A 20,661-nucleotide genomic window follows, 5' to 3' on the forward strand; every position below is an offset into this window, starting at 1 on the left:
GAGGAGAGGAGAGGAGAGGAGAGGAGAGGAGAGGAGAGGAGAGGAGAGGAGAGGAGAGGAGAGGAGAGGAGAGGAGAGGAGAGGAGAGGAGAGGAGAGGAGAGGAGAGGAGAGGAGAGGAGAGGAGAGGAGAGGAGAGGAGAGGAGAGGAGAGGAGAGGAGAGGAGGAGCGAAACTCGGTGCAACAGCAGAAGGAGAGAAAAGGACAAGGCACAAGTGGATCCGTGACCTTCCTACAGTAAGCTCGGACAGCAGCTGATGCTCCTCGGCTGGGGCAGGCTCCCGGCGATCTCCCAGTGCCCTCTGCTGACACCAGACCGGAGCAGCCTCTGCAGGAGCCCCGGCGGTATCACCCCAGTTGCTCAACAGACATCCCGAGCTCTTAATTCCTCTGGCAGCACAAAACCACAACAATTCCCCTCTGGGAAGCCGCTGGAAGGGCGCTGGCCCGTCCCTTCCCGCAGCTCCTGCGGGGATGCCCCGTGTCCTGCCCGTGCCTGCCCGCCCGAGAGCGCCCACGGAAACACACCCGCGATTGCGCCTTGCAGGATGCTGTGGAAAAACACTCCTGGAGACTGACTTCACATCACCACATCGTGTGGTAAGGGGATGATCCTCCCGTGCCAGTGGAGGGTGTTTCTATGTCCGTGTGTCCACGTGTCCGTGTGCCCGTATGTCCGGGGGAGTGCTCACCATCTGCTTCGCCTCCCCAGCTGATTCCTACCTGGTCTCGCTGCCCTCTAGTGTTGTAAAAAAAAAAAACCTGTAAAACTGATCGCTGCTTCAGAATTGCTGGTTTTTTTGTCTCTTAATACACTAATTCCGTTAATTGTGCAGCACAGTCACAATTTAACAGACACAACGTGACCCTGAGCATATCGGATATCACAACACAACACCAGACACCTGAGAACACGCTTCTGTAAACTGAAGCTAACGTCTCTAGGGCCTCAGCCTGCAAACCACACCCAGATCTGCTGGCTGTACAGCTCTCTACCTGGCACAGCCATCCCTGCATCTGGGATTGTCAGCTCTCCCAGATGTTCTCCTGGCTGTGGCTGCCAGGTGCTGACTGAGCTGGGAAATAATCCACCTCAGTACTTCCAGCCCAACAGACAGGAACTGGGATTGGGCAGGACTGCCTGGTTTGGTCTCAGACCCAGAGCTGGTTGGCTCAGGCTGGTCACAGCAGCGTGGCTTGCCAGGACCTCAGTGAGGACTACCACTAACCACCACTAACCAACACAAACTACCACTAACCAATCATAAACTATCACTGACCACCACAAACTATCATTAACCACCACTAACCAACCACAAACTACCACAAATTACCACTAACCAACCACAAACCACCACTAACTACCACTTATCACCACGAACTAACCACAAACTGCCAAAACTATCACTAATCACCACAAACCAACCACAAACTACCACAAACTATCACTAACCAACCACAAACCACCATTAACTACCACTTATCACCACGAACTAACCACAAACCACCATTAACTACCACTTATCACCACGAACTAACCACAAACCACCAAAACTATCACTAACCAACCACCACAAACTACCACTAACCAACCACCAAAACTATCACTAACTACCACAAACAACCACTAACTAACCACAAACTATCACTACCCACAAACCACCACAAACTATCACTAACCAAACACAAACCATCACCAACCAACCACAAACCACCACTAACTACCACTTATCACCACGAGCTAACCACAAACCACCACTAACCAACCACAAACCACCACTAACTACCACAAACTATCACTAACCATCACCAACCAACCACAAACCACCACTAACTACCACAAACTATCACTAACCATCACCAACCAACCACAAACTATCACGAACTAACCACAAACCACCACTAACCAACCACTAACCACCACGAACTAACCACAAACCACGACAAACTATCACTAACCACCACTAACCACCACCAGCTAACCAACCCGCCGCCCAGCCCGGTCAGAGCAGCTCTGCCCGCTCCCACCCGGCCGCCGGACGCTGTGCCGGCAAATCCTTCCCTGGTGCAATCGGCTTTTAGCAGAAATCGTTCTGCCGGTGACCTCTGCTGACGGAGCCCTGCTCGGTGGCCCCGCTCTGGTGCCAGGCTCCCGCGGGTGTTTCTGTCCCCCCCGTCCCGTCCCGTGGGTGATGCAAGGAGGTGATTGCATCAGGCGGTCCTGCTGAGCCCGTGGGAGCGCTGAAATCATCCTCACCGCCCCGAGCGGCTCCCGAGCTCCCCTCGCTGCCAGCCCGCCTCTGTGACGGGCTGAACTCGGCTGAGAAATGCCACCAGGCAGGGAGGGAGCAGGGAGAGGGGGCGCAGGTCCCAGGGGGAGCTGGAAATGGGCTCAGCCTGGAGAAAGGGAGCTCAGGGGGGATCTTGTGGCTCTGCACAACTCCCTGTCAGGAGGGGACAGCCAGGGGTCGTCGGGCTGTGCTCACAGGGAACAGGGAGAGGAGAGGGAACGGCCCCAAGTGGCACCAGGGGAGGTTCAGGCTGGATATTGAGAGAAAACTTCCCTGAAAAGCGGTCAGGCACAGGCTGCCCAAGGCACCGATGGAATCACCTTCCCTGGAGGTGTTCAAAAGGAGTGTGAGGTGGCACTTAGGGGCATTGTTTAGTGGTGAACACGGTGCTGGGTTAACTTTTGGACTCGATGTTCTTAAAGGCCTTTTCCAACCATGATAATTTTGTGAAGTTGACTGCTCAGCAGAATTTCATTAAATCCTTTCGGTTATTCCAACTGGACAGTCTGGCTCCTGTTGAAGCTGCTCCACAGTGACAGTGGGCAGCTGAGGAGAATTCTCAAAAGCATTGCCTGGAGTGAAAGCGCTTGAAGTTTGAAAGGAAAGAGAGAGAAATGGGGACCATTCCCCAAAAATAACAGGTTTAAACCCAAACACAGTTTGGGTACTCATCCTGGCACAGCAGCCTAAGGCCCAGGGCACAGAAATGAGCAGCACTGACTGCCCATCCTGCCCCTCCCGGAGGCTGGGAAGGCAGCAGGGTGCTGTCGTGGGCCTGGGGCAACAGCTCGGGGACAGCGCACGGAAGGGGCAGCGCTAAGGAAATTTAACTGCCCTGCACAAGCAGGGTCAGTTCCACACTCCAGTCTGGTTCACACTGTGGTGGAGTCAGTCATTGCAGGGCAACCTTGGGATACCTCTGCGGCTCGCCAGAACCACCCAGAGACCGCGGGTGAGTCACGGCAAGCGCTGGGAGACGCGGGTGCTGATCCTGGGAGAAGCGCTCTGCTCTGGGACCAGCCATGCCCGGTGCGAGCTGCCCACACAAACTATAACACACTGCACACCCTACACAGCACACACACCGTGCGCGGCACTCGGAACCGGGACGTTTACTGCTTCCCGGTGTTCTCCCACGGCCGGGCCCGGGGCTCCTTCAGCCTCCCAACTCCGGCTCTTGGGGAACAAGGTCCCGCTGTCGGTGTCGGTGTCGGTGTCGGTGTCAATGTCAGTGTCGGTGTCGGTGCCGGTCCCGGTGCCGCTCCCGGGCCGCCCCCGCCGGCGCCGCTCCCCGCAGGCCCCGCCCCGGCGGCGCCGCCGCCAATGGCGCTGCGGGGCGGGGCGCGGCGCGGGGCGCTCCCGGTGCCCGGGACGGGACGGGCTCCGACCCGCTCCGCTCCACGCGGGGCCGCCGAGTCACGGGCGCTGCGCTGCGGTGCCGCTCCGGCTCCGCGTCTCCGCCGTCTCTCCTGGCCCCGCCGCCCTGCCGGTCCCGGTCCGTGCCGTGCCGTGCTGCTAGCACCGACACAGGTAAGCGGCGGGGGTCGCGCACCTGCCGCCCGCTCGTGGCGGTCCCGACCCTCCCCGGTGCCGGTGTCCCCGCCGGGCGGAGGCGGTGGCGGTGGCGGGGGGACCGGCGGGACCTGCGGCGGGTTCCGCTCCCGGCAGCGCGGGGCAGCGATACACGTGGGCTGCAGCCGGTTCCGTGATCGCCTCTGAGCGCCGGCGGTGCCGGGCTGGGCGGCACCGGCCCGATGGGCGCGGGAGACGCGGAGAGCGGAGCCGGGCTCCGGGGGATGCCGTGCGGGGGATGCGGGGCGGCCGTGCCGCGGCGGAGCCCCTGGCCGGGACGTGCCCGGGCATATCCCGGCGCGCTGCCGCCTTCCCCGAGCGGGCGGCGGGGGGCGCCGGCGGGGTCCAGCCGGGCTGCGGGGGCGGTGGGCGAGCCGGGCCGAACCGAGCCGGGCCGGGCCGGGCTGAGCCGGGGCGCACCCACTGCCGGCACCCGCGTGGGCACCGCTGCCCCCGCACCCGTCCCGCCGCCGGCCTCGCCTCGGCTGTTCTTCCAGAAACGAGCAGCTGCCACATGCGGGGGTCGGGAGGTTTGGGTTGTACATTAGGAATAATTTTTTCCCCCGAAAATTAGTTACCCCGCCACAGGCAGTGGTGAAGTCACCGTCTGGGGAGATCTGCTGGACGCGGGGATGTGGCACTTGGGGATTAGTGGTGGCCTGAGCAGTGCTGGGGGAGCAGTTGGACTCCGTGGTCTCGGAGAGCTTTTACAGCTACAGTGGCTCTCTGATTATTGCGGGAAGATAGTGAAAGTTCCTAAGAATTAGAGGTGGGGCAAAAACCAGATGGAAATCCAAAGTTTTATGCAAATCGATAGGAGCTTTGGAGGTGTTACTTGAGATACCTGGTAAGGCAGAGTGTAGGTTTCCAAGGTGGGCAGCCCTGCCTTGGCAAAAATCACTGGAAAGTGGGCATTGTGCCCTGGAGACTCCTGCTGTGTGCTAAAGAGGGGTGAGAGCAGCCCGGAGTGCTTCCTCCCCACCCGAGCGCTCTCATTAAAGCAAACACGAGTCCCCAGCCACTCCACAAAAAAAAACAATTAGTAGGCAGTTGTGTGTGTAGAATCTCCAGTTTGGGAAACCTGCTGATTTCCAAGCCACGTGGAAAGCCTCAGATTCTGCCTTTTTTGTTTCTGTGAGAAGCCCTTTGCCCAGAGGAGTCCCACTGCTGCAAAGGCTCTCCCAGCATTGTTTGTAGCACAAGGAGATGAGGAGACACTGCCTGGACCAGCGTGAGGGAATGGCTGAGCAGGAGACTGGAGCTGGCCGTGGCCAACCATGAGGCATGCACTCATATTTTCCAGATAGCATTTTTTTCCCCCTGCTTTTCACTTGCAGCTCTTATTTAGGATTTCAGCTCCCTGTTCTTAGGTTCCAGTGTATACAAGTGTCTCCTCCTGAGGCATGGTGCTGCCTGACTGTGCCAGTCAGTCCTGCAGCAGAGTAGGAATCTCCTGTAATGTGTATGCTGGCTCACGTGGGGACATGGAAGAGCCACTGCTGGGTGGGTCTGGGCACCTCCTGTCCCAGGCAAGCAGACACCCATGCCTGGAGGGGACAGGGTTCGTGGCTGAGATGGGAAGCAGCCCCACGCCTTCTCCTCCTGTCCTGCTTGCATCCCTGCCAGCCCCCCTGCTCCAGTCCCTGCTGGGCAGATGGGGAGAATCAGCAGCACTGAAGGTTTCACTGATTGCTTTCATTTTGTACCTTTTCACTTTTTATTTTCTTCACCCTTGTTTTCCTCCCAGAATCCTTTAGCTGCACACAAAAGAAATAGATTGGCTTCCAATACAGTCTATTTTTTTAAAAAAATTACATTTTCACAGGGAAAAGACAATGGCTGAGCTGTAGTGCTGTCACAGGGTGGATGAACTGCAGCTCACGCTGTGGCTCTGCTGGAACCATTTCATCTCACTCAGTGAAACTCATTGAGCAGCTCATGGCTTTGGTATCTTAAGGGCTGATGCAGTGGGGAGCCCATTCTGCTCTCCTGCTCAGGCAGGATGTCCCTTTAAGGCAATAAAAGAGTTTTTAAACAAATTAGAGATTTTTTCAAGTTAAATCTCATACGTCTGGGACTGATGGCAGGAGGTTCTTCTTTCCCTCAACCTCTAAGAACGTTGATACTTGCTCTTTGTGTACTCATTGTTACTGTGTCACCCTGTGGAAAATAAAATGTGTGGCCCTGGAAGTATCAGGGAGACTCCATGTGGTTCCCAAAGAGGTGGGAGTTGTTGGTTTTGGCTTTTCCTTTAGCCTCAATAAGACCAGTTGTTTCAGTCAAGCATTAGGTGAGCCAAGGCTGCTGCCATCCCAGAGCAGCACCAGGTGGTTTAGATGTGTCCTCCATGTACAAATCAAATATCTTGGGTCTGGTGGTGTTGAAATAAGTACAAAGAACCCCCAGCTTTGAATTTCATGCCTGATATTCCACCAGATGCTGGTTCCCTGTATTGTTACACTTGAGCAGCAGCAGACCTGCCCTGTGCCCAGTATCCTGCTGGCACGTTGGGTACTGCTGTCTGCTCCATCTTGAGTGATTCCATCATCCTGGCAGAGGTCCTTGTGCTTGGAGCAGCTCTGACACAGGATTCCTTTGGCCTGTGTAACTTTCTGTATTTGGCAAACTGCTTTAAACTGGGTTCTTGTGGGGAGGGGGCTTTCAGGGCATTGTCTCAGCTGCAGGCCCTTTGAAAGGCTGGGAAATTCTGTAAATATATGGGAAAAAGTGGCAAAGTTGTGTTCACAGGACAGTTTCACCAAAAACCCTGCTGGTTTGGGGTTTTTTGGTGTTTTTTGGGGTTTTTTTGAGTTTTTTTTCATCTGTGGGTTTTTTTCCTTGCATTACAGCAGTTTGGAGAGTAGGTAAAAATCAGCCCCTTGCCCTCCATACTCTGGTGTCTGGGCTCCTTTCCTGTTGCCTGCAATTCTGTTTCATTGATCTTGTGCTGTTATTAGGAGCAAAAGCCTGAACCAGACTCCGGGTCCCTGGCATGCTGGCCTCCTGGATCAGCTGGGTGACACCTGCCAGGGTGCCAGCCCCCAAAGGAGTTGTGTCTCATTCATCTGGGACCTGGCTCCCTGCTTTTTCTTTTCCCTCCTGCACTCAAGCTGTAGCTGAACCCTGACACCAAACCCTGTGCATCTCCTGGGGCAGTGACATTGGGATCACCACCTTCTGAGATGTGACAAATCTTTTATTCAGTGGTGTCAGGAACCTTTATGAGCTGTGCCCGTGCCCCTCCCGAGGTGCTTGCAGGACAGATTTAGTCCCTTCAGCTCCTGCTGGCCTGTCCCCATGGGCTTGGCTGCTGACCCTGTATCAGCCCATGTGCTGTGAGCAGGAGCTACGTGAGGGAGGGTGACTCATGTGCTGAGCTCGTCTGGGCAGACCTCATCTCCCATGAATCTCGGCCCTCCGGAGCCGGGGGAGCCCAGCCAAGTGTCCTCTTCCAAAAGGCACCGGCAAGGGAGTGGTGGGATTAGGCAGAGGAGGCAGAAAAAGCCTGCAGAGGAATGCTGCTGTGGGAGGGGAAGGAGCTGTGGCAGGACGTGCTGGGGGCCCTGTAGATGATCCCCCTCCCCAGTACAAGAGCCTTGTAGGGGCCAGACATCTGGCCAAACTCCCCTCTCAGAGGAGAGCTCTGGTTCTCCTAGGCAGTTCAGGCTGGTGCCCTCCAAAAGGTGTTCACTATTCCTGATGGGTGTTGGACTTGCTCCCAAGGCAGGTTGAACAGTTTCTCTCCTGATTTTCTGCACAAGGTAATAGGACGGGCAAAGTTGGTCTAGTGAAAGTGGATTTTATTCCCTGTCTGTTTTCATGGGAAAAGCCCATCTAGAATCTGCAGAAATAATCAGGCAGCCCCAAAACTCCAAATAAATTGCTCAGTTTTGCAGCTTCAGTCTGAATTGCTTGCTCTGAGATGCTAGTCCTGTTCTGCCCCTTGAGCTGCCCTTACTGACAGTGTGACCCTGTGGCTCCTGGGCTGGTTCTGTTGTGACCTTCTGCTGAGCCATTAATGCAGCTCGGGGAGGCTCTGGAGGGTGTTTCAGAGGGAGGTGGGAGCTCGTTCTGCTGGTCCTCTGAGTTTGCTGTGAGTGACACCATGCAGAGATGAAACGTGCATGGAGCAGGAGCCTGAGCGACTGCACAGCTCCAGGGTGGAGCAGCAGGGCCACAGCTCTGTGTGAGTGTGTGTCCCTTTCTGTTGGGGGTGCAGGGTGTGTGGGGCAGTGTGTCCTGTTCTGCCAGGGGCACATCAGCCACCAGCATTCGGTGCTGTCACAACAATGCAGCCTCGCTGGGCAGAGCTGGGCTGCTGGATCCTGAAACTGGGGCTGTGCTGGGGCCAAGCTCTCTGCTGATTGTCTCTGGTACCCAGAGCCACAGCTGGGGCTGGCAGAATCCACTGGTGACCTGAGCAGTTAGTGGTTAGTACTTCAATACTGTGACTGAAATTTCATTTTCTGCGTTGTGAGGCTGTGAGATGGCAACAGAATTGGGCAGCTCATCACCAGCCTTGCTGGGACTGGTGGAGCCATGTGGAAGGAGCCAGGAATTACCTCCTGCCCAAGTCCCACCCACAGTGCTCAGCAGTGTTGGCTGCTGTCCTGGCCAGGTGGAGATGTCTGCCCAGAGATGGGCACACTGCTCATCCCAAGTGTGTTAGGGCTGGCTTTGACCCCTCTGCTTTCTCTTCCTCTTGTCCCCAAGCTCCCCTCTCCTCTTCAGCACAATGGCCTGCCAAGAGAGTGAGTACCTGGATGACCAGAAGAAATGTGTCCCCTGCAGAAAGTGCATGCCTGGGCAGGAGCTTTCCAAGGTAAACTGACTTCTCTGTAAGGAGCAGAAATCATCATGGGTGGCACAGCTGGGTTAATCCTCTGCCAGCCTCCCTTCAGAAAGATGACCTTAGGTCCCAGCATGTTGGGAAGGGCTGACACTTGGTAGGATGGGATGGTGAATTGTTTCACTTATCCTGGAAGAAGGGTGAGACAAGGGAAGCAGGAGGTGATGAGGGATTTAAGGCAGCACAAGGAGAAACCTGATTTCCTTTTTTGCTGGTGGAAGTCTAAATTTCCTCTGGTCTGTAGCCCTGAGCAAGGTCACACTGCATGGCTGGGCTGCATGTGGCTGGGTGCCAGCAGGACACTGCTGCAGGGGGTCTCAGTGGTGGGAGGCTTGGATTGGTGGGAGGCAGCAGGGTTGCCCTGGTGGTGCCTCCTGGGGCGTGGTGCTGCCAGAGCTCTCCAACACCCAGAGCACACCAGTGGGCCCCAGCTGGGCAGCAGACGGGTCCCCGAGTGTCTCCTGGGAGCTGCACTGGTGGTGGCTGCTCTCAGCAGGGTTCTGAGGACCCCAGGTGAACCCCTTTGCCCCCAAAGAAGGGACAGAGTTTCCCTCAGTAGCATTTGCAGCCCGTGGTGGTCCCTCACGACGTGCCCCATCCCGGTGCCTTGCAGGACTGCGGCGACGGCAGCGGCGGGGACGCGCAGTGCGTGGCCTGCCCTCCCAGGAAGTTCAAGGACCGCTGGGGACACCACGGCTGCAAGCCCTGCCTGTCCTGCGCCCTCATCAACCGCCTCCAGAAATCCAACTGCACGGCCACGGCCGACGCCGTCTGCGGGGAGTGCCTGCCGGGGTGAGCCAGCACAGCCACACCTGGGGCAGGCAGGGACGGGCTGGGCACGGGGGGCTTTACTGACCCCCCCATGGTCCCACACGGACCTAAGAGGAGCCTGGTGACGCAGTGATGTCTCTTTGAGGTGTGTCTCTGTCTCTGCTAATGGCATGGAAGTCAGACCCATCTGGAGGGTCCTGTTGTAGCTCCAGAGAAGGAAATATTAAGGCTCACGTAAATGAGCTGTGAAAGAAAACTTCCAGACTCTCATTGTTCTGTAGACAGCAGGGTGGCTGAGCCCTGGAAGGTGAAGTGTTGTAGACCACTATGGTTAGTAGTCCCTAAAGAGGGGGTTTAAGGGGTTCCTGAAATGAAATGGCTGCATGCAGACAGCCCAGATGCTGCAGACACCGCTGCCCAGTGGTGGGCTCCAGTGTAGGAGTCTCCTCTCAGCAGAGCTATAGCTGGGGTGTTCCCATTCCTTTTGGGAGCTATTAACCATTAAAATCCACTTCAGCAGACATGGTGGGAGTGGGGAATGGGGGCTGTTGGAAACATGTTGCTTAACAAATGACTAGACATGAACAAGGAGGTGTGGTGTGGCTCCAGCCAGCGATGAGAGCCCTGTTGCTCCTGCTGCCAGGCTGGCAGGAGTGCAGGATCAGCTGTGCCCCTGTGCTGCGGGGTGTGTGGCACAGCTGGCGGCACAGGCAGGGTGGTGGGAGCCCGGTGGGGCCAGGCTGTGCTGAGCCTGGGTGCTGTGTTGGCAGGTTCTACCGGAAGGCGCGGATCAGCGGGCAGCTGGAGTGGGAGTGCATTCCCTGCACCAAGCAGACGCCGTCCTCCGAGCCACAGTGTAGGTGTCCCGTGCTGCTGGGGTCAGGGCAGGTGACGTGGGCACAGGGGAGCCACAGCCCTGCTGGAGGAGGCACGGCCATGGGGTGTGGTGAGGGATGGGCAGGGCAGGGTGGTCCAAGCCTCGGAGTTTGGCTGCAGCGCTTTGTGGATGATGTTTGCAGGTCGCTCCAGAACAAACCTGGTGAAGGTCGCTGTCCCTACTGTACCACCACAGGACACAGCCCTTCTTGCACTGACCAGCAGTGCCCTGGTCATCATCGTCCTGGTGCTTCTGGCACTTTCCATCATCTACTGCAAGCGGTTCTGGAAAAGCCAGTGCCAGAGAGGTGAGTTGGTGCTCTCCTCCCTGCTGTGCCATCCACCTGTGCCCGTGGCCCCTTCTTGATGTGTAGAGCATTGCTGAATTCACAGCACAGTGACCCAGCTGTTCCTCAGCTCATACAGAATAGACACCTCATCCTGCTTCTCATGCCTGCAGGGCCTCTCTTTGTGTGTGCTTTACCTGCTCAGTGACACAGAGAAGCCTTCCTCCTTCCTAGGGCCATCAGGAGGAGGAGGCCATTTCACTGTTGGAACTGGCAATCCTCCCTTCTGAGGTTTTTCTGGTTGGGTGGCTCTTTGCTGCAGAATGAAGAGGGCTGTAGGTGTGGTGGCCAGGGTTAGGGCAGGATGGCATCCAGCAGCATGCCAGGGAGCTGCTGAGCTCCCAGCTCCTCGCTGGCAGACATACCACAGGGCTGAGGACATGCTAGGGAAGCGAGCCAAACCTTTGCTCAGGCTGTTTCTCCTCTATCCTCCAAGTCTTCCTGAGGACTCAGAACTTCTCGGGCCAGCGAGCAACGTTCCCAACTGCAGCAGCACCTGGCAGGTTCCTGTGTGAGGAGCAGATGTCTGGACCCTGCTGCCTGGGCGTGAAGAATTTGAGCCCTTGCTACAGGCAGGCAGAAGGTACCTGCTCTTGCTGCCTTTCCTGGGGAAGGGTGGGTGGAGCTGGGCTCCAGCTCACATGGTCCCAGGATGAGATGCCCTGAGGCAGGAGGGATGGAGCTGGATGGTGAGCTTCACTGAGGCATCCTGGTTTCTGGTTCTAGGCCCCGTGGAAGCAGTGCAGTTCATTTCCGACGGGGAAGCCGTGGGCCTGCAGCTCCCCTCTCTCCAGCCAGAGATGGACCTGCCACCAGCCATCGCAGCCAGCACTGCCTCCAAGGCCCAGCTGGGCAGGAGCCTGCTGGAAAGCCAGCCCCTGATCCGGGCCTCAGGCCACGGGGACGGCCTGGACGGGGTCCTGCCGCCCCCCACGCCCAGGCAGGGCCGGCCGGGCACCGTGGAGGCCCTGGCCCCCCTCTCCTCCTGTGCCTCCGAGATGCAGCACAAGTGGCCACATGCACCCGTGGAGTGCACTGAGCTGGACCTCCAAAAGTTCTCCAGCCAGGCGGAGTTCGTGGGTGGTGAGCGGCTGGAGGACGCAGCAGGCCGGGCTGTGAAGAGGATTCCAGCAGAGAGCAGTGCCGGGGTGCAGGAGAGGGCTCATCACCTGCCCACAGCTGAAATCCCACCTGGGGAGCAGCCGGTAAGTTCCTCCTGCCTCATCACTCCTCAGAACTGCTGCCAGTTGCCCAAGGCTCAGGCACGGAGGCTGGGCCCTTCGTAGGGGTCAGAACATGCACAGAGTTATGTTAATATGGGGGTGGTAAGGCTGGAGAAGCAGCTCCATTCCCTGAGCCCCTCTGAAGGCCCTGGGAGCAGAGCCAGGCATTGCTGTTCTCAGCAGACTGCCACCAACCTTGGGGTCTTTGTCTTGCCAGGTGGACGATGCCCAGAGCCTGGTGACTCAGATCAGCAGCACGGCCAATGGTAAGTGCCCTTCACTCTCACCTTTGTACTGCAAGTATGGGCATATCAGAGACAGGTTCTTGGAAGGGAGCTCCTCCAGAAGCCCACCATGTGCCCACCAGGGACTCACCTGACTTGTGCCCCTTGGTGCTGGTTCACAGGGTATATTTTCTGTGATGCTGCCTTGAGTAGCCTGTGGGCATGTGACCCAGCTGTCACCAGTTACCAGCTCCCCCAGGAATGGGCCAGCTCCATGTTGCTGAGCTCTAAAAGTGATGTTGGAGGAGATACCTGCCCTGGCAGGGTGGCCTTTCACGTGCTCAGCAGGGGCTGAGGCTGTTCTCTTTTCCTGTTTGGCAGGACGTGTACTAACCCAGCTTCGCTGTGCTGCTCCCCCCAGGTCTCCCAATAGCAGAGCTGCCCCCTTCCTTGGTGCAGTCTCTCGCCTTCTTGTTGGACCCTTCCTTGAACGGCGTGAAGAACTTCAGCCACGTGGCGCTGGAGCTGGGGCTGATGCCGCAGCTGCTGGGGCGGATCTCGGGCTTCGAGCAGCTGGTGGCACACCTCACCTGCGCGCGGGCCGCCGTCACCGTCCCGCTGCTGGCGCAGGCGCTGCAGCGGCTCCAGCGCTTCGACGCCTTGCTCCTGCTCTGCGACCACTTCACGCTCAGCCCCGCGCCCGACCGCCAGCGCTAGGGCACGGGGAGGGAGCTCCGTGCACTGCTGCTCCTGTGGGACAGGATCCGGTGGCCTGCAGTCGCATAACCTCCCTGGTGTGCGTGGCGGGAGAACACGGAGGTGGTCTTTGCGTCGTGGAATGGACGTGACAGGGGTGTCTCTGCACAGGGGTTCAGGAAGCACAGCTGTGCCTTTGCCCTGCTCCGTGGGCAGGGCTCGCTCAGGCCCTGCAGAGGCTGTTTTTTCTCTAGCTGTGACACCCTTCCCTGTCGGTTGCTGTGCTGCCCATACTGTGGTGCTCTGGCTCTGCAGTGAGCCCTGTCCTGCCCCACTGTTGCCAGGGGGTTCCTCAGCCATGGGGCTCAGTGTCCATGGGCAGTGCCCTCCTGTGAGCCCAGCCATCTCCTGCCTTCCATTCCAGCTTTCCCATCCTTCCTCTGGCCCATGCTCTGCTCTCCCAGGTGCCAGTTGCCACTTTCTCAGTTTACTTTTCAGTTGCTTCTTTCCCTCTGCTGTGATTTCCTTGGCAGAGGATGTGGCCATGGCTGATGTGCCAGGTTCCAGCCTTTGTCCCTCTGTGCCACCGTGGCACCTTCCTCTCGTGTCCATTTGTGGTGCAGTGTGGCATCCTGGCCGAGTTTCAGACTGGCTCTCGGGATGAGCTGACTTAAGCCCTCATTGGGCTGTGGCTGTTGGCCATGGGCAGGTGCTGGCTCACCCCAGCCCCATGGCTGTACACTGCCCATCGTCTCCAGTGCTTCACAAACTGCCTGTGGTGGCACAGAGTGTCAGGGGCAGGGACACTGCACTGCAGTGGCCACTGAGGGCTGGAGCTGTGGCTGTGGGCACAGGCAGCAGTGACATTCCTGTGCCAGCCACAGCAGGAGCTCCTCCAGAAGCTCCTCCTCTTTTAAAATAATATTTTTCTTTTTTTTTTCCTGCCTAAAAATGGCCTGATTTCTCATTCCTGGGAGTTGCTACTGGGAAGGGGGGAGCACCCTTCTGCTTGGTATTTCATCCTGGGGGATTTGTCATGACTTGCCACAGTCTTGCTGTCACCAGTCGCCCTGATTTCAGTGCTGTGCCTGAGCCTGGGGCTGCAGGCAGCTGGGCTGTTCTCGGTGTGCCCTGGCCGGCGGGGCTGTGCTGGTGGCCCTGGATGGGAGCAGGGGCTGCAGAGCACGTTCCTGAGCAGAGCACAGGAGTTCCTGAGCGGGGCACAGCGGCGCGGGGGCGGCCAGGCACGCGGGGGTCACGGGCAGAGCAGCTGCCGGCGGGGCTCCCGGAGCTGGCAGAGCCTGCTGCTCTTCACACCAGGCTGGGGGCTCAGTCCCTCTGTGGGCCATTCACTCAAGAGTTACACTCTGTGATCTCTGTGGTCCCTTCCAGCTCAGGCTGTGATCAGTGTCACCCCAGCTGTCCCGAGACTCGCAGACAGCATCGCTGGGGCTGAGCTGGTGGCGCTTGTTTGTCCCTCGCTGCCCTGGCTGGCTCTGCCGAGTGCTCTCTGCTGTCCTGCCTGTCACCGGGGTCTCAGCACAAGCCGGTGGTGTGGTGGTCACCAGCAAGTGGCACTGTTCCCCCACTGCCTGCTGCCCCCTGCCAGGCCCCTCGGCTGAGCCCACTGAATTCTCCTTTATCTGACCACGGTACCTCAAAGAAGCAGATGCCTTCTAGAAGGCAGACTTCCCCCACAGCCTGGGAGTGATAGCTGCTGGTGTTTTCTTTCCCTGTTTAAAGAAGTTGGGGCTTGAACACACCCCGGATGTGCTCAGATAAACAAAGGCATGGGCAGTTTGAGCTGGACCTGGCACTTTCCCTCACTGCTTGTTTCTTCCATATTCAAGGTTATTTTATTGCTCTTTGCTCCCCAAGACCTACAGCATTGAACTTTGAGCCATGTGGGGCCAGGATTAGTCAGACTCTTGCTGCACTCTTGGACTGTTAGGGAGTGTTGCTATAGCACACACAGCCTGGGGCCAGGGATTTCCTGTTTGAGGCTTTTCTGTGGCAGGGAGAGTGCTGGGTTTAATCACCTCACAAAATCCAATAAATATTTAATCCCTCTGTGGACATAGTCACTTCCAGCGGGAAGGAAAATAACTTCACCCACCGCCTCTGAGTAAGAGCCTCCCTGCAGCTCAGCTTGCTGGCCCTGCCTTTGAAGTTGGAACTGGACTGGGCAGCTTGTCCTGTGTGTTCTTGTGTCACCAGTGTGTGGTCACCTGGAGTGCACAGAGCAGTGGCAGCCAGGCAGGATGGCAGAGCCAGCTGCTCGTGTCACATGGCAGTGTCAGGAGCAGGAGAAGGGCTGTTAAATCAGAGCTGTGGATGATGGGGACATGCCACATGTGTGTGCTGCAAATCTCTTCACATGCTGGGCAGCTCCATCGGTGTGCTGTGCTGTGCTGGGCCAAGCAAATGAAATGAGGCTTTGGTTCATTTGTTTAGGGGTTTTTCTCACTTTTATAAAGAAGTCCACCTCATTTTCTTCATAGTTTTTAATGTAAACTTATTTTTCAATTGTTTGATGTCTGAGCAATATTACTTACACTCAAAGCTCACCCCCTGCCTTGAGGGTGCAGCCCGGTGGGGTGTGGGTATGGGCCATGCCATACAGGCTGTGTAGGGTGGTGTGTGCCCTGCCACAGCTCCTGCCCCACTGGTGCTGCCCCTCGGGCCCTGGCTGTGCCACAGGGTGTGCTGCCTCAGCACTGGCTGGCAGGGACTGGTTTTATGTGTGTTTGAGCTGTTCTGGGTTCCCCTTGGAGCCTCACACGTGGTGTCAGTGCCAGTCACACTGGCTGGTGCCCCAGCAGGGCTGGGCACTGCACAGGAGCATTGCTGGACGTGGCTTTTCAGCAGTGAGGCTCCCCCAGCTCCCAGCCAAAGGCTGCTCCCCACTCTCACTGTGCTCAGGGCAGGCTCCTTCCTTCAGCTGAGCTGACAAAACCACCTGTGTTTACAAGGGCCAAAAGTCCAACAGGTAGCCTTTAGCCCACCCTAAGACCCCTTGGCCAGGCTGCCTTGAGCCCAGCCAGAGCCCTCAGGGAACCATGAGAGCCTTGAAAACAGGGATAATGCTGTGCCTCAGGCATCAGAACAACAGTGATCCCTGAGCAGGGAACTGCTTCACCGGGGAACCAATGGACTTGATACTTGACTTTTGCTTTTTAATAGTATTTTCAACATATTACATAGAATGTAAGGTAGGGAAATTCCTGTAGTGCTGGATCTCACGTCACAGCCTCAGGAAGCCATTGTGCCAAGCTGGCATGGCTCACAGAGAGATTAAAGAAATCAAATAACTCTGAAATCTGTGCAAACTTGAGCTAGGACTGAACAGTGGAAACACTCCAGTGCAATGGGGTTATTTTTTTACAAGTGATTGGTTTCCACACCAGTCTTGCCTGGAAGTCTGATTTGCAGAGGAATTTGTATGATAAGTTTAAATCTAGCCCTGTTCTGGGAAGCTCTTAAGCATAGACTTAAAATAGGCACATACTTCACTGTTGTTAAAGTGTTTATTCTGGTGAACAATTGGTGAACATCCCTCGGGTGCTGTTCCTGAACAGGGGGCTCATGAGAGCTGTCCTTCCAATGTGCTTTTACAAAATAGGCAATACTGAAGAAGACTTGGTGTTACTGATCTGGGCACACTTGGAAGAGTCTGCAAGTATTTAGGGGTAGATACCCCCTCTGTGTTGGATTATTTAATGCTTCAGACTCTGGTGCTTTTCAAAAAAAACAAATCACTACATTTCTGTAGCCATGGTTTCCCCAAGGGAATATGTGTTGTTTTTTGTGGTAGATGTTATTTTTCGTTAAGGTTACGAATAGGTTATTTATATTTTTGTAAATTCTGTGCCATTACCGTTGTAATTCTGCTGTAGCATTATTTCTGTTGGGTTTGGGGTGTTGTCTGTGTTCAAATCAAGCAGAAGCTGAAGCTCCTGCCCCCTGTTAATGGAAGGGGGTTGGTCCCTCACATTCCTCCAGACCTGGTGCTCTTGAGTGATGTGTGTTTGTAGTTCAATAAATTTTGGAGCCAGACACGGTGACGCTTGGTGAGTTTTGATTCCCCTGGGCATTGCTGTGGGCCCCCTGCCCAGTGGGGGCTGGAAGGGGGCTGAGGAAGAGGAAGAATGAAGAGAGATGCTGCAGCAGCCCAGGTCCTCAGCCTCATCCCAGTGTGGGAATGGGCAGGAAGGGCTGGAGAGGGTGGTGCTGAATGGTGGCTGTGGTCCTGGGCCTGTCCCCCAGGGTGCCTGCTCACACCACAGGCATCAGCTTTAGTTTTCACATGGGTTTCACGTTCCCCAGAGTGGCCAAGTCTCAGGTGTGGTTCACTGCATGGCCTGGGGACAGGGGGAGGCAGAGACCCCCCAACTGCCCAAGGAACTCCCAGAAGCTTTGCTGAGGAGCAGCTGCTGTTAAAGCTCAGTAATTACAGGGCTTGTTAAGCCTAATCATGCCCTTCTACTGGTATGTTTAAAATAATTATTAGCATCAAGGGTGTTTTCTGTTCTAATTAAAACTATGATACTTGTCCAAACTCTGGCAGGCTCCCTGAGTGCTTGCAGTGCTGCAGCCCATCCTGCCTGCGAGGATCCCCATGCAGTGCTGTGTCTGCAGCCCTGGCTGCCTCTGTCACACCACAGCTATGGGCAGCACAGCCTCTGCAGCCAGGGCCCAGAAAACCACTCATCCACCACCAAACACAAAGCCATGGCAGTGCTGGAGGTACTCAGCATCCACAGCTTCCAAAGAAGCCTTTTCTGTGCAGGGTGTGGGTGCCTGGAGCCTGCTGTCACAGGGGCTGTACATGCAGCCCAGGCGTTCCCAGAGTGCCAATCTCACCACAGCCTGCAAGGGGTGATGATCCCAGAGTCCCTGTCTGCACCAGCCCAAGGCAGAAGGTGTGGGCAGGGTGCTGTGGCCCTCCCGTGGGTGACTTGAGCCCAAAGCTCTGCCTGTGCCTGTCACTTGGCTGAGGCCACTGTCACTGCAGCAGGAGAGGGCCAGAAGTGTCTGCTGGGAGAGCAGCTTCCTGCACGCTTTTGGGATGGAAATTCAAGGTGTGCCATGCCTTACCTTTGAGTGACTCCGGGCCCTGGGGTTGTGACCATCCAAACTCTGCATTCTCAGCTGGTTCCACACTGCAGCAGACAAAAAGGGGGTGGGTTTGGCCACACCTTGGGTGTGTTCTTCTGGAAGAACAGGGGTGCCTCTCCCATGCACAGCAGATGCTCCCACCCAAGGCAGGAACTCCCAGTGATCAAGAGCTTCACACCCCCTCTGCTCCTCACCTCAGACCGCTTGTGCTGTCTGGTCTTGCCTTGCTTTTGGCTGGAGCCCAAGGAGTGGTGATAAATCAATCATGTTCCCCTCAAAGTACTTGGGATTCTTGTACTCCATGCTGGGATAAGAGGCAGCTCCTGTGAAGCAGAGCTGGCAGAGACACACACATGCTCCATGTGAGCAGACAAGTGTGTGGCTGAGGACCCTCTCCTTGGTGGTCAGAACAAGGCTGGCTCCCCCCAAAAGTCCTGGTGCCACCTCAGCCACCCTTCAGAGAGGCTGGCAGCAGGTCAGGGGGCTGGGGCACCCAGTCCTTACTTCAGCTGCCTCCAGCAGGAACATCTCCAGCTGGGATGCAGAGCTGTGCGAAGGCACTGACAGCTTGGCGAGCCTCCAGCTGCAGAGGGAATGCCAGGGAATGCCAGGGAATGCCAGGGAATGCTGTTTGGCCCCCAGCAGGCACACGCACTGGGCTCTCTCCTGAGCTGCCTTTGGAGCAGGAAGGCAGACGTCTGTCCTGCTGCTCCCAGCAGACACACAGCACAGCCAGCAGCCCTGCTGAGACACGTGCTCCTGACCAATGGGGTTTGCTCTGAATAACCCACGTGAAATGTGTGGGGTGTGGACACCTCACCTGCATGCCCTGAAATGTACCTGCAGAGGTGGGGACTGTGGCCCTGGCCTTGTGTGGACAGGGACCCCTGAGCAGAGCTTATCTCAGAGCTGCTGAGGTGGGATTTCTGTCACAGGAGGTCTTTGCATCCTTCTCACAGGAGACCCCACTCTGTCCCCACTCATGTCCTTCTCCCCATGAGCACTGAGTGGCAAAGGGGAGCTGCTGGAGGAGTCTGGCCAGGGTGAGGAGGTGTTCCCACTAATTAAGCATTCCAGGTGGGATCCTGCTTGGAACCAGATTAATTAACGAGCCCTGTGTTAACAAGGACTGCATGGTCTATGGACAGTGAAGTCAGAGGAGCTTTCTAAGTTCTCCCTCATGTGCAGGTTCTGGAGGCACAGAGCAAGAGTTTGCACAGTTGCACTTTTTCCTAGAGCCCTGCATTTGCTTTGGGCTGAGATGACCTGGACTAAGAACAATGTTTTGTTAAAACACTGATTGAAATTCTGTAGTTAGAGGGAGGGGATGGCTGCCCTTTGCTGTGCAGGAGAGGGTAAGCACACAGTCCTCAGGGGAGTCTGAGCTGCAGAATTTATTGAGAAAAGGGCAGGAATGAGACTGACAGCTCTGGAGTTCCTTGGCAAACAGCTTCCCTGCTTTCACCCTTCATTTCCTTGCCTAACCCTAACCAGGAGGCTCACCAGTAAAGAAACCTTAAACACCTGCCCTCCATGTGCCCCTGGCCCCTGCACAGGGGCCAGGGGAGCAGGCAGATAAATTTCCATTGCTAAAATTGAAGACTGAAATCTGTTAGAGAGACAGGAATTTCCATAGCCAAGTTCCTTTTCTTCTCCACTTTCCTTCCCCACAGGTGGTGCTTTTACTGTTCCTTCTCTGATTTTCTCATTCTGTATTTTCCCCAGGCTTCCCTTGCACACTCAGTTCTTACCTCATTGTGTCTGCAGGACACGAGGGCAATAATCACAAGCAAAGGAAAACACACATTTCAGAGCACATTATTCAATTGGATGTGTTTGCCAGGAGGCAGAAATGTGTAGTTCTTCTTTCTTCCACACTCGCCTTCCCAACCTGTCAGTGCACTCACAGGGACTTTCAAAAAGCAGCTGGAAAGCTGCACAGTGCAAGTTTGGGGCACGGACTCCAAGGCTGCTGGGTGCCTGTGCAGGGGTGCCACCATCACCCTCAGTGGGCAAAAAGCCACCAGACTCTGAGGAACTGGGCAGAATGCTTGGGGGAACTTTAATGAGAGCAAACCATCTCATCTAGGACCAAACTGTGAGCAATATCCACCATAAAACAACAACAAAAAAAGTTCTTATTCTTTTTATTGGCAGCAGATGTTCATTTTTAAGGGAAAACAAATCCAGCTCCAATGCCAGAGCTGTGCTGGAGGCAAAAAACCACTGTCTTTGGGGACAACCTGATGCCAATAATTATTATTATCCTTCAAAACTACATTATTATCCAAATGAAATTGCTATATTCCTGCCCTGAGCCCTGGTGGTAAATTAGGTTTTTGAGCCTGGCCAGGCTGTTTCTCCGTGACAATTAATGGGAGCTCATAGCCTGGGCACTGGGTTTGCCTTCCAATGCAGCAGCAATGGGGATGGAATTTTAGCAAAAGAATAGTGTTTTTACAACCCCTTAAATACCTCTTCCCCCTCATTCTCCTCTGAGCTGGCTTGAAGGAATTACAGGATTACAAATAAATACCCCAATCAAGCACAACAACAACAGAGCCAAGGTTCATCATTTCTTACTTTCTGTTCCTACAGTTCATATTAACGTGCTGGATCAAGGAGCACACAATGCCCCAGGTCTGTGCCCTGGCCACCTCCAAAGTCAGACAAGCCAGACATGACCCAGGCTGG

General features: G+C 55.9%; 1 protein-coding gene across 2 annotated transcripts; it reads left to right on the forward strand.

The window, feature by feature from the left end:
* Window positions 1-3,647: 3,647 nt before the first annotated feature.
* On the forward strand, window positions 3,648-16,905 carry EDA2R (ectodysplasin A2 receptor). Of its 2 annotated transcripts, XM_064426586.1 has the most exons (9): window positions 3,648-3,821; window positions 8,577-8,685; window positions 9,326-9,504; window positions 10,254-10,339; window positions 10,503-10,667; window positions 11,143-11,289; window positions 11,433-11,911; window positions 12,147-12,195; window positions 12,575-16,905. In XM_064426586.1, exons 2-9 carry the CDS (start codon window positions 8,599-8,601, stop codon window positions 12,868-12,870), a joined length of 1,488 nt encoding a protein of 495 aa, XP_064282656.1. In that variant the 5' UTR covers window positions 3,648-3,821; window positions 8,577-8,598; the 3' UTR covers window positions 12,871-16,905. The 2 variants fall into 2 exon arrangements, with proteins under 2 accessions (XP_064282656.1, XP_064282657.1); XM_064426587.1 differs by lacking the exon at window positions 3,648-3,821 and having other exon boundaries at window positions 5,552-8,685.
* The last annotated feature ends 3,756 nt before the right edge of the window (window positions 16,906-20,661 follow it).

The sequence above is a fragment of the Passer domesticus genome, chromosome 7, assembly GCF_036417665.1.
Source record: "Passer domesticus isolate bPasDom1 chromosome 7, bPasDom1.hap1, whole genome shotgun sequence".
Classification (NCBI taxonomy): Eukaryota; Metazoa; Chordata; class Aves; order Passeriformes; family Passeridae; genus Passer; species Passer domesticus.

Coding starts and splice junctions, on each gene's coding strand:
- EDA2R (XM_064426586.1), top strand. CDS start 8,599: ATGGCCTGCCAAGAGAGTGAGTACCTGGATGACCAGAAGAAATGTGTC. Junction 10,668..11,142: donor GAAAAGCCAGTGCCAGAGAG/GTGAGTTGGTGC, acceptor CTATCCTCCAAG/TCTTCCTGAGGACTCAGAAC. Junction 11,290..11,432: donor TTGCTACAGGCAGGCAGAAG/GTACCTGCTCTT, acceptor TTCTGGTTCTAG/GCCCCGTGGAAGCAGTGCAG.